Source organism: Cucurbita moschata, unplaced genomic scaffold (genome assembly GCF_002738365.1).
Source record: "Cucurbita moschata cultivar Rifu unplaced genomic scaffold, Cmos_1.0 Cmo_Scf00070, whole genome shotgun sequence".
Classification (NCBI taxonomy): Eukaryota; Viridiplantae; Streptophyta; class Magnoliopsida; order Cucurbitales; family Cucurbitaceae; genus Cucurbita; species Cucurbita moschata.
In genome coordinates this window covers 312,938-326,902 of record NW_019268586.1, presented here as the reverse complement: position 1 = coordinate 326,902, position 13,965 = coordinate 312,938, and the positions used below count along the sequence as shown (strand labels likewise).

Here is a 13,965-nt window from a genome sequence, read left to right as displayed (position 1 = left end):
TCAAAAAAAAAAAAAAAAAAAAAAAAAAAAAAAAAAAAAAAAAAAAAAAATATATATATATATATATATATATATATATATATATATATGAATAAATAAAATAATGATAATAATAATAATAATAACTTGCACGATTGATGGAAAACGCGCGAGCGCAGGAGAACCTGCGCCTCCAACGAACCCATGACCATACCTAAAGTCCTACACTTCAGTCAACCCTCAGATCTCATCGGTAAGAAAAGGAAACACTAAATGCCAAGAGAAAAGGATGGATAACGAACGGTTTTGTCTCGTTGAACATAGACACCAACGAAACAGAAACTTTCGATCTAGTAAACGAAAGACGAGCAAACACACATAAGAGTAACACGACCATTGTTCTAGAAAGATGAGGGTGAGCGTCATTAGAGGAGAGGAAAAAGAAAGAAAAAAGAGAGAGAAGAGAAAAGAAAGAGAAGGATTTAAGATTTTTTAGAGAGAGAAAATGAAATTCACTCTAAACGGGTGTGTGGAGTAGGAATTTCTCCCTAACTCCAAATCCAGTGTTCAAATCCATCATGAATCATGAATCGAAGAAGAACAGAAAGTTAGCATTTTGGGTTCTTGATTTCGGTTTTCTTGTAGATTCGAGAGCTCTTCTATTAATTAAGTTCTAAACTTTTAGTACGTTTAAATTGGAGGGAATCCGTATAAGTTTCATGAGGGAAGGTAGAGTTGATTCAAAACAAAAGATGGTATTTCGACAATCATTAAGATAATAATTAGTGTATTATCCACTTAGCTATGTTTGAATGGACCAACATTCTATTTGGTTTAAATTAATATACGGTTCAATCATTCAATGCCATGAATTCTTTCATTTGAAATGCAAAAATAAATATGTTCCTACCTGATCTATGCGTTCTAAAATGTAGGCATCTTCTTGAAGTATCAAATACAAGGAGTCGATATCTCCGGAAGATGCAACTTCGTTCAACCTTTGGTTCATTTTTGTTTTGAGAAAACTGCAGCAAAATGAACAAAATAGTGTGATTAAGGATCAATATTGTGGTAGTTCTTAAATTTGAGCAGAATTCAATGATTATATATTATATATAAATATATATGTTGTGCTGAAATTAGACTTACAAATTAGATTGATAAGGAGGGTCGAGATGGATGAAGAGCTGTGTGGAGACTGCCCAATACAAAGCTTGAAGAACAAATTGGAACAATATACAAAAGTAGGCCTGAAAATTAAATTGAGTTCATTTCCTGGAATCTTCTCAATGATTTTCTTAGCAGCTAAGATAGTCAAGCTTTGCAGCTCCATTAATGGCATGAACGAGGGCGTTGACTGACTTGTCAGGTAAGGATAAGGTTTTTGGTTGAATGGTTGGGTTGAGGAGCGTAATTACGAGTCCATTTCTGCGCATGTTCTTCTTAATTTCTCTCTCATCATTCATTACCCAAAACTTGAAAATTATACCGAGGATCAAAATAACTAGGTAATATATCCATTTCAATCCATAGATTAAGTTTAATTTTGTATCAAACTTGTTTTTCGTTCAAAATAGTGAATTTTAAGCCATGTTGTTTAAATCAGGAGACCTAGAGCCGTTTCTACGCTCATTAGGGGCACAAATCATGAGCCAATTACCTGTGTAGTCGGAAGTCCATTCTCAAGACCATTTTACATATTTTTTGTCTTAGCATTAAGATATATTCAAAGTATTCAAACTAACAAGATTTTAGAAGATGGTCAGTAGATTTGAAATTATCTAGATTTCCATTATTTACTATTTCTGGTACAGTGTATAATCCTATAAATACTGCAATTGTGTTACCCTCTATGTATTCAGTTAAAGACAATAATAAAGCACGCAGCTTTCATCTATTATATCTATTCTTATCTCTTTTACTATCACTTTTCCCAACAATTTGGTATCAGAGCCAAGTTTCTGTCAACACGAGAGTGAGTAATTATTTTTACTTTTCACAAAACGAAAATGGCAGTAGCTAGTTTTTCTTTCTTTGCACCGTTGTTACCAATCTTTAATGGTGAGAAATATGAGTGGTGGAACATCAAGATGAAGACCTTGCTCAGATCGCAGAAGATATGAGATTTAGTGGAGCACGGGTTCGTTGATGTATTAGAACTCACAATAGAAGAAAAGGAGAGACTACGAGAAACCAAGAAAAATGACGCCAACGCTCTATCCATTATTCAGCAAACAATTCATGAGATTATATTTTTCATGAATTGCAGCAGCAACCACATCAAAGCAAGCATGCTCAATTCTGCCGAATGAGTTTCAAGAAAATTCAAAAGTCATAACAGTGAAATTGCAATCTCTAAGATGTGATTTTGAAATTCTACTAATGACGAATGGCAAATCAATTGCTGACTTTTTGTCAAGAGCAATGACAATAGTCAGTCAGATGCGTACCTATGGAGAGAAAATTTCAGACGAAACAATTGATGCAAAGGTGTTGAGAAGCTTAACTCCAAAGTTTGACCATGTGGTGGTTGCCATAAAAGAAGCTAAGGATCTATCCATACTTTTCGTTGATGAACTGATGGGCTCCCTTCAGGCTCATGAGGCAAGAATCAATAGAGCATCACAAAGAAATAAAGAAAAGACACTACAAGTGAAGGAGACAACCAACAACGAAAACAACGAAAGAGAAAATATTCATTTAGCAGGTAGAAGTCGTGGAAGAGGAGGATTTCGCAGCTTCCATGGTGGTCGTGATAACAGGGATAGATGGAGAAGTGATGGACAGAGACAATTCAATGAACAAAGGAATGTCATACAATGTTACCATTGCGGAAGGTATGGGCACACAAAATCTGATTGTTGGTATAAAAATCAACGAATGAATTTTGCAACAGAGAATGAAGAAGAAGAAGAAAAGCTGTTTATGGCGTTATGGATACTAATCCGAAAAAAGGTGACTTATGGTTTGTTGATAGCAGATGCTCGAACCATATGACAGACACCAAATCCTTATTCAAAGAGCTTGATGAGACGCAAAAAAATTAAGGTGCAACTTGGAAATACAAAAGAGATGCAAGTTGAAGGAAAAGTTACAGCGAAAGTCGAAACCAGTCATGCTAAGATAAAACAATTAGATAATGTTCAATTTGTACCTGATTTAGGGTACAATTTATTGAGTGTTGGACAATTGATGACCAAAGGATATTCCGTTCTATTTGATGACAACACATGTGTCATTACACATAAGAAATCAGGTCATAAAGTTCAAATTGTCATAACTTCAAATAAGATGTTTCCACGGGATGTTTCTAACATGGAAGATTTTGCTCTTACTGCTAGCACAAAAGATACTCAACATTATGGCATCTTAGATATGGACATCTTCATATGAACGGCCTGAAAATACTCAGGGATAAAGGTATGGTTTTTGGATTACCAAGAATTGATTCAATTAATTTGTGTGAAGGATGCATTTATGGCAAGCAGACTAGGAAGTCCTTTTCTATTGGAAAAGTTAAAAGAGCTTCACATTATCTAGAACTAATTCATGGTGATTTATGTGGGCCAATGCAAACGAAGTCCTTAGGTGGAAATATATACTTTTTACTATTCATCGATGACTATAGTCGCATGAGTTGGGTTTACTTCCTACAACATAAGTCAGAAACTTTTCAGAAGTTCTAGATTTTTAAAACTATGGTGGAGAACCAAAGTGGCTGTTACATTAACGTTCTTCACACAGATAGAGGTGACGAGTTCATATCTAAAGAGTTCAATCTGTTTTTTGAAGAAGAGGGCATCCAAAGGGAGTTAACAGCTCCCTACACTCCAGAACAAAATGGAATTGCTGAACGAAAAAATCGAACTATTGTGGAGATGACAAGAAGTATGTTACAAGTAAGGAGACTTCCAAACCAATTTTGGGCAGAAGCTGTAGCAACATCTGTTTATCTATTAAACCTCTCACCAACAAAGGCTATTATGAATCGAACTCCTTATGAAGCATGGCATGGAAGGAAACCATTTGTAAGTCATTTACGAATCTTTGATTGTGTTGCTTATGCTTTGAAACATCCTCAAATTCGTCAAAAGCTTGATGAAAAATCTGAAAAATGCATTTTCATTGGATATTGTACTCAATCAAAGGCATATAAATTATACAACCACCTCGGTGAAAAGATTTTAGTTAGAAGGGATGTAGTATTTAATGAAAACATGATTTGGGATTGGAGTAAAGAACAGGAGCAGCAAAAGATTACAGTTGAAGTTTCCCCAAATGAAGAGATAAGAGTCAACTCCAGTGCATCTCCCAGTGCATCCACTGCAACACAAAATGTGTCAAATTCATCATCTTCAACATCACTGAACAACAATTCTTCTCTTGAAGAACTTTCAGATGAGACACTTCCAAGGAAGTATAAATCTTTAGTTGAGATATATGCATCATGTCAATTTGCTCTTATTGTTTCCGACCCTATGAATTATGAAGAAGCAATTGAAAAAGAAGACTGGAAGAAAGCCATGGTAGTAGAGATGCGGTTAAGAAAGATGGAACATGGGATATGGTTGACCTACCAAACAAAAAGTTTATGGAGATTTACAAGAAGAGGTTTATGTAACACCGCCAGAGGGATTCATAAAGGAAGACAAAGAAACAAAGGTATACAAGCTAGACAGACATTGTACGGGTTAAAGCAGACATACTTACGAAGGCCTTATCAAAAGAAAAGCTTTGTACTTGACATCTGCAACTTTGAATCAAGGGGTAGTGTTAAGATATGATTCAAAGTATTCAAACTAACAAGATTTTAGGAGATTGTGAGTAGATTTGAATTTATCTAGATATCCATAATTTACTATTTCTGGTCCAGTGTATAAGCCTATAAATACTAGAATTGTAACCTTCTATGCATTGAGTCAGAAGACAATAACAAAGCACGGCAGCTTTCATCTATTTTATCTATTTCTATCTCTTTCACTATCTCTTTTCCCAACATTTATCCTGTTCCTACCCTCAATAGAAACATTCACTCTAAGTTACCTACTTGTGTAATTTTAAACCCTTTCCAAGGCCGATTTATGGCATCGCGACTTCAACTTTGACCCATTTTACATTTAATAGCAGTCCTCGTCTTAGGCTAACTGCCCATATAGTCCTAAGTCCCTCTTGCAGACTGATTTATTGAGTTGCACGTTATCCTCGATCCGACGCTACACTCATTAGTAACTCAAGTAACCTCAAGGTTCTGATGATACCATTCACATTGCTAGTAAGCATGTTAAACTTTCTTAATCATTCATAGATGCCGTGGAGGTTTATTAGGTCTTTAGGGGCATCTAGATGGTTTAGTCCTCATCTCGCATTTCTAAAACACTCAAAGTTAGCTACTCAAGGCTAATCCAATTTCTGGGTGCACTTAGGTGTAGACCTCTGATCGCCGCTCACAATCCTAGGGTGCTTGGTCTACTGAAAACGTACTGACCAAGGTCAATGTGAAAAATTACTCTAATTCTAGTGCCCTAATCTTAACTTGGTTGACTCATGTATGTTTTGTTAGGGAGATATTCTTATCGATCGTTTAAAGCGGGAAAAACATGATCTAAACATTCATGCAAACTCAACGAGGAGATAACATCCATCAATCACTTGGAGAATAGATCACAACATCTCATCCTCTTTTCCAACGTATCAAAAATAAAAATAAAATAAAAATAAAATAAAATAAAATAGGAATACAACTTAAATTCCCATCCCAGTGTAATTCGGTAATTTTCCAGAATACATCACACCTCTAGACTTTTGAGGGTGACATGAACCAATCGATTTGACTTGAACCAATCGATCTGACCTCAACTGACAATATTTGACCCAAAATGCTTGCCCATTGCTTCGACCCCATTCGGTTGCATTAATATGAAGGCTCCACGAGTCGCACCGTGAGCACGATTGTTCCTCCAAATGGAGTTTGTATGGAGATATCTTCTTTCCCTTCAATCTAAGGTTTTGTTGTCAGCAATATACACCTTCCCGAAATTTTTTGATTTGAAATTTCGAAACAATTTCTTACTTGGAGACAAATGAAACAATGTACCTAAATCCAAAATTCAAGATTCAGGCCGGCTGTCCACACTAATGATTAAAACATCCTCAATATCTTCTGCTAAATGTATAGAATCATTATCATCTTCAGATTTGTGATTCTGCTTCTTATTCAATTTTGTACAATCTGTCTGAAAGTGCCATTTTTCTCCACAACTCCAACACGTTACATATGGTTTGTTTGGAGATTTTTTCCCGATTTTTTTTTTTATTTTGATCGCTCATGTTTGTTTAGGCACTTTGATTTACTTCTTCTCCTTCGATCAATACTGAGAGCATTGCTTGATAAATATCCAATTTTCCATTTGTGAATACTTTTGCTGAGAACTACATCTCAAATTTCATCAAACTTCAGTTTATCAGATCCTCAGAAACTATTGATTGCGGCAACAAGAGTATCCACGACCCGGGTAAAGATGACATCAAAATCAATGCTTTAATTTTCTCCTCAAAATTACTTTTCATTAAACTCAATTGAATTATAATTATATTGGATTCATTTATATGATCAACAACCGATCCACCTTCAAACATTTGTAGATGGAATAATCTCTGCATCAAATACACATTGTTCATAGCCAATGATTTTTCGTACATATTTTGACATTGTCTTCTCCTTAATGATGTTGAATGCCACGTTTCTGGATAGCATCAACCAGATCAACCCTAAGGCTTGTCGATCCTTGAGCTTCCGCTGCTCCGTGGTCATGGTATCTGGCGTCACCCCCAACAGGGGTTCATGAAGATCTTTTTGTTGTAGATAATCTTCAATCTGCATCTTCTAGAAACTGAAATTAGATCCATCAAAATTCTCAATTGCAATCTTTGAACTTTCCATCCATGTTGAATTTCGCCTAGCTCTAATTCTAGTTGTTAGGATTGCACAACAACTCACAAACTCAATCTAGATGAATACAAATAACATGAGAGAGAAAATTCAAGGAAGAATATTGGCTAAAAGTTTATATTGATACAAAGAAGGTAGAAAATACATTTTCAAAACATTGCCTAAGGGTATATAGATGGTTAGATTTATTATGTATAACTTTACCAAATATAACCATCTACTCAGATGTAATTCACCGTATATAACTCTACTATTTATAACCCTAATGTATAATTTTACTATTTATAACGGTCAACTAAGTTATAAATATACCCATCTAGATTGCTGTGGCATGAACTCAGAATTTCTTCGCTTCGATTCCGCCTCGGATGTAGATTAGAAAAAATTTCTTCACTTCGATTCCGCCTCGGATGAAGATTAAAAAAAAGCAGCACTCAAACGAGGTGGGGGGAGAATCTCTCAAATATTGTTTGTACACATTGAAATCGTCGATCTTCCCTTCGTTCCTTTTATCTTGGACATCTCACTTGGAATACTATCCTTCCTCTATTTCAGCACTTCATTCTCTATTCGGCCCCCCTCAAATAAAATAAGAAAACCATATCACATCCCGGATCTGATGAAAAATAAACCTAACAAATACTTTCATATTACTCCATGCACAAACAAGAATTTAGCCAACACGAGCTCTATATGAGAAGAATACTTCAAATTGTGGTTTGATCATGTGTGTATCCAAAGGCTTGAAGAAAAAGCAATCACACTCGAGAATATATATACACAACAAAAACAAGCTACTTGAAAGTTACACCCTTTCGAATACTAGCCAAATGCTAAAGGTCATCAACCACAACATTTTGAATACTACGAAATCAAACAACACCCTCAACATATTTTTGTTATCCAATCTCTCCAACACGAGGAAAATTCATGGTCAGATACAAACATAGCGTTTTAAAGTATTTCTAGTGGAATTCAAAAACAATATCACAAAACTTTTAAATATAATTAAGCTCTAACCACTGCGACCAAAGTGCACGCTTATGTCTTTCAATTCTTTCTCCATGCTGATGCTGAAGAGACCACCAAGTTTCTTCAGCTTCTTTGACTTAAAATCTCCTTTCATCTTCTGTTTAACCGAGGGAATTTTGGGCAAAACAAGCATAAAAATGACTACAACTGTGATAACTGCATAAAAGTATGACCACCAAACCATCGCCAACAATGTATAGCAAATCATCAAAGGGAGAACCAAATGGAGAGCATAGCCAATCCCTGAAGGAAGATGAAGACAAATCTCTATCATTGAAGCAACGAATGCCAAAGTATTGAAATATACGAAGCATTCGTATGGGATCCACTTGAACTGTTGATTGGAGGAATCCCTGTCTTTCCCGGGTGGACTTAGAGCAGCTTGGTAAGTTGCAGTGGCAATGAGCACAGAAACTACTAATATGCCATTCCGATCCTCTTTAGACATGTAAAGAATCTCACGATGGTCCGTAATCACTAATCCCTTCAGAAAAAATAATATTGAACACAAAAAATTTGCAACATCTTTAAGACGGTGGGAACCATGGAGCATCTCTTTTACCTCTTCGTCTTCCACAAGGCCATGTTCTTTCATTATGTCTAGTGCTGTCTTGCCTTCCAAATTCTTTACTTTGATATCAACTTTGTTTATGAGAAGCTTCACCACCTGCAAAAGACATGTTCAAACACAAAAGGTTAAAAGGTTAAAAGGTGTTAAAAAGAATATTTTGCTTTATAGTTACCATATTTGACCTTTTATTAGAAAATATTTACATATTCGCTATGGAGGGTGGCTTACCATAACTATCATAATTGCCATTTTATTATAGGCAAATATCTCCTTCCCATTTATTGTTTTTTTTTCTATTTTCTTTATAATTTATTTGATAATTATGAACTTTTACCACCATTTATGTGCTATGGTTTTAACAAATATTCTCATGGTATCAGAGTATTTTTTGTTTAGCAACCGATCCTTTATTTTCAATGGCTTCTGAATCCTCTACTCATCTTCTTCTCCACCACCATTGCTTTAACGCCGCAAGGGCACTCGTCATGGCTGCCGCAGGTAGAGCCGATTGATTACTCTTCAGCTCCACCCTTTTGACATCTAAATCATCAATCACAAGCCCACCCTTTACATACATCACCTGCTCCAACACAATCGGTTTCCTCTTAGCCAACATAGCCTCTTTCATTTTCTTACCAATCGACCCTTCATCCTTCATAGAAACCCTAATCTCAGGATCCTCATCAACGTTCTCTTCGGAAGTATATGGAATCTCAACAAGTCCGTCGATCTTCTACAGAGATTTACCTTCAAAATCCAGGTCCCGATTGCCCTCTTCGCCAATCAAGTTTCCGCTGGCCTCGTTGCCAAACCCAGCTCCTTTGCCCACTGTGGCGACTCTTCTGGCTTCAACACGGTCTTCGTCCCTTGCTCTAGGGGGCATGGCTCTCTCTAGCCATCGGAAATTCACCACCTGGAATGGCGCTGGCTACTTCTCCACTGGCTCCACCTACTGCTTCGTCTTTGGCCTCCACTCCCGACAATGGTGGTGCTGTGAACAGAATCTTTGTCTATAGATCTATCATTGTGGCTCTTCACCCACTCTTGATGGTCTTTTTATTAGTCATTTAAGATATGCTCGAGATATTCTTATTCGTGCTCAATTGCTTGATAGAACCAGAGGCTGGGGCGTAAGATACTGCGCAGGGAGCGGAAAGGAGAAACTCAAGCTGGTCGGCTACAGTGATAGTGACATGGCCGGTGACGTTGATGATCGTAAGAGCACCAGCGGAATGATCTACTTTCTCTCAGGCGGCGCGATCTGCTGGCAATCAACAAAATAGAAGGTAGTTGCTTTGTCTTCCTGCGAAGCAGAATACATCGCCGCTTCGATGGCAGCAACACAAGGGATCTGGCTTGCACGACTAATGGAAGAACTCATAGGGAGAGAAAGCGATCCACCAATGCTATACGTAGACAACAAAGCTACGATCTCCCTGATCAAAAATCCAGTTTTGCACGACCGGAGCAAGCACATAGAAATCAGATTCCACTATATTCGAGAATGTGCAGATCGAGGGCTCATCAAAATTGATTTCATCCGAACAGAGGAACAACTTGGAGACATTTTCACCAAGTCCCTGGCGCAGGTGAAATTTGAAAAACTACGTTCAAAGATCGGAGTTCAAATAATAAGGTAGAGCTTTTAGGAGGAGATTGTTAAATAAAAGACATGACTTATTTAGTTAGGTTTGTAAAAATATCTGAATTCACTCGAATGGAGGAGCGTGATTCTAGGGGCCATTGTTTTGGCAATTTGGGCGAAGTCTTCGTCCACTTCTCCTATTATTGTATAATTGGTTTTTCTATTTTTGTAATTAGATTTGTTATTTAAAACGTTCAACTGGAGTAAAATAGAATATCGAGTCTTCGGCAATCTCAGCGAATCTCTCACTCTCTCTCCTTTTACTTCCGCTAAATGTTTTCTTCGAAGAAACCTTCGGCCAATTTTTCGTCGACACTGTCTTCCGAATTGCCAGAGTCAACAAACCAGTCCACAAGGCGACTATTTTTGTAATTAGATTTGTTATTTAAACCGTTCAACTGAAGTAAAATAGAATATCGAGTCTTCAGCAATCTCAGCGAATCTCTCACTCTCTCTCCTTTTACTTCCGCTAAATTTTTTCTTCGAAGAAACCTTCGGCCAATTTTTCGTCGACACTGTCTTCCGAATTGCCAGAGTCAACAAACCAGTCCACAAGGCGAAGACCCCACTCTGTCTCCGCCCTTCTCTTTCTTTCCGTTTTTCAGAATAGAGCCATGACCCTAATTCTGAAGCTGCTTCCCAATAGTCCACAACCCAAGTTGTTTCTCAACACCTTACCGCTCATGGTTCTCCTTCCTCTAATTCTTTATCAACTTTCCCTTTGACCCATCAATTCCTATTTTCCCAATTTCTTCCTTCTTTATCAGTTTCCATACTCTCTCTCAGTTTCATTCTCATCCTATTTTTAATTGCAATTTCTATATCTTCCAAAGTTGGATTTGCAAGAGTTGCTGATGGGGATTTTCTGTTCTCTGTCTCCTTTTTTGTTCTCTTCGCAGCTCGACCAAGACCCTTCCAACGGTCCTCTTTCTCCATTCTCCTTCTTCCTCGGGTTTCCCCTTCCTACATTGTCGGTTAGACATATTCTCGTCGGCGCCAAGGCAGCATTGCCGTTGCCCGGTTAGACATATTCTCGTCAGCGCCAAGGCAGCATTGCCGTTGCCCGACGATCCCTCTGCAGTTTTCGATGGCTAAGAAAGTACTATGCCGACTAAACAGACAACTCCTCCAAACCAGGTTGTTGATATCTCCACAAAAAATGTTTCTCAACTTCTCTTTGAATTTTTTAGATACAAACTTCACATTCGTTAAAATTCGATGCTCAGCTCGCAGGGGTGTTAAGAATATTTTTGCCTTCCATCGTAGTTTAACATAAGTACTATATTTGACCTTTTATTAAAGAACTAAATATTTTCTTCAATAGCCTAAGATCATATTTGACATTTTATTTATTATAGTCAAATATCTTCTCTCTATTTATGGTTCTTTCTATTTATTTTTGTTTTCATTTCTTTTCTAATTTATTTGATGATTATAATAAGAGAACTTCTACCCCTATTTAAGTGTTATGGTTTTAGCAAATATTCTCGTTAAAAAGAACCCGTAATACTGACCTCAATTTGATTTCCAAGTGCAGCAAGATGCATGGCATTGTTTCCTTCGTCATCACACCAATTAAGTATTGAGGCCATGCAAGTTTTCTGGATCCATTGTAGCAAGATTTTGACAGATTCAATATCTTCATTTTTAATAGCAATATGTAGAGCAGACTCATTACGAATGGTCAATTCTTTAATAGATTTTGGGCATGAAGTTAGAAACTTAGCCAATATATCATCCATGCCTCCCGAGGCTGCAATGTGCAATGGAGTTAAGCCCTCTCTCCCTTGTATGCTTACGAGATCTCGATCGATATCAACGAGCCGCAACACAGTTTTCGTTTGGTTATTTTGCAATGCCAAGTGGATAGGGGTATAGCCCTCTGGGTTAAGCTTCTTGGCTAAGGATGGTTTCAACCTCATGATCTCCAAGGAAAAAGGGACATGTCCTGCTGATGCTGAGATGTGTAATGGGGTATCTACAAAAGGTACCTTTCAAAAAGTAGACACAAATCAATCCCAAACACTAAGAGTGATGCTAAACATATGAACAATAAAAATCTTTAGCTGTTTCATGTATAAGTGGGGATGACAATTTGACCTTTCTTAATTTAGAATATAATGCCTTTTAACTGGTTGAAAAAATGGTGCATAGTATGTTTAATATATTAGTATAATAGTGTCCAAAAAATAGCTTTTAGAAAACTGATTCTTTTTTAATAAATCAATTTTTTATGATCATGCATCTTTGAAAACTGATTTTCTATATATTTTGTAAGATAGGGCGTTGGCCTAGCTTACCAAGCACTATTTCGATACCAACCAACAATCTTAGAGGTAAGAAAAGTAAAAGAAAGCTACATGAAAGAATCACATAAGCAAAAACTTAGTACAGGAAGGAAATATACGCTCCTAACTTCTGACTCATATTGATATGAGACTAGTGTAACATCCGACTCTCGACGAGAATTAATTTATTGAACTTTTTTTTAAAGTTCTAAGTTTCAAGATTGTGGTGAAGGCTTTAAAAAATCTTAGAAATATAAAAAGAGTATAAAAGAAAATAGTGATAATTTTGAAAAAAATGGTCAGAGTCAACCTCGAAAGGAAAAAAAAATGGTAATTTTGATCCTTCTTTCCTAAGGGGGATTTATATGAATCCTAAACATATTGGAAGGAGGAAGAAGAGAAAAAAAAAGAACAGAGAAAGAGAAAGAAAAAGAAAAGGGTTATCCTAAGAAAGGTTTCACACACTATTTATGAACTAACCTAGAGTCAATGAGACACGAAGTTATAGCTATCCTCAAGGAACTATAATTTATGTATTTTAGACTCATTTTGGAAGCATTTATTTTTCTATCTAGTTAACCGATTAATATGGAAATATATATATTAAAAATGGATTAAAACTCTACAATTTTGATGAAGGAATCAAGTTGAGTTCGATATAGGTAGAAAAATATATAAAATTCATAAAAATTTAAAAGAAATTGAAAATTGATTGAAGAATCTAGAAAACGATACGTAGGTCAAGTGATGGTGGAGGACGTGTGTCAAGCTATGGCCGAAGACGCATTGGCTAGGGAAAGAGGAAGAATGTCTGGTTGGGAGTGCGCCACATGTCGAGACTTCTGAGGGTGACCAGGACCAATCAATCTAACTTGAACGGACAACATTTGACCCAGACAGCCTGCCCACTACTTCGACCCAATTCGATATCATTAATATGAAGGCTCCACGGGTCGCACCGTGAGCGCGACTGTTCCTCCAAAGACGAGTTTGTACTTGCGCATGAAAGACCTCTTGCATGTGATAGTTTTTGTCGTCAGATTTTTAGCTCATTCGACTATTTTTTACTCCAATTTCAATATTGACCTTATTATGACTCGAGTTAGGATATTTCAAAAAAACTTGGGCTTCTAGGGATCGAAAAATTAAGCTTGGGAAGTCACCCTTCATCCATTTTAGTAGCCATTTGAATTTTTTTAACTAATACTTATACAAATTGCTAGGATGTGCTAGCATGCGAGCATATCTTACCTTAGGTGATTACAATACGCCTATTTAAGACCTTAGAAAGGAATTTTTGGATGAACATGCAATGTGTGTCATAAAAATTTACCAAAGTGCCTCAAGGATGAAAATTTAAGATGCATGCCAACTTTTATTGCTTTCCACTGTACTAGAATGAAGGGATGTGATATTGTGATCTGTGCTTCACGTGATTGATGGATATTATCTCTCCAATAAGATTATATGAATATATTATATAGTTTTCTTAGTTCTAGGT

At 36.6% G+C, this 13,965-nt stretch overlaps 1 protein-coding gene across 2 annotated transcripts in view; it reads right to left on the bottom strand.

The window, feature by feature from the left end:
- The window catches only part of LOC111438057 (ankyrin repeat-containing protein BDA1-like), a 67,259-nt gene that overhangs the window by 1,887 nt on the left and 51,407 nt on the right, over positions 1-13,965 (bottom strand). The window contains exons 1-2 of one of the 2 annotated variants that reach the window (XM_023076013.1): positions 1,129-1,247; positions 890-1,004 (exon numbers count right to left, since the gene is read on the bottom strand). In XM_023076013.1, coding sequence (XP_022931781.1) covers positions 890-988 — 99 coding nt within the window. In that variant the 5' untranslated portion in view covers positions 989-1,004; positions 1,129-1,247. Of the gene's footprint in view, positions 1-889; positions 1,005-1,128; positions 1,248-13,965 lie in introns of those variants that run through there. The other variant, XM_023076014.1, reaches the window with a different exon arrangement.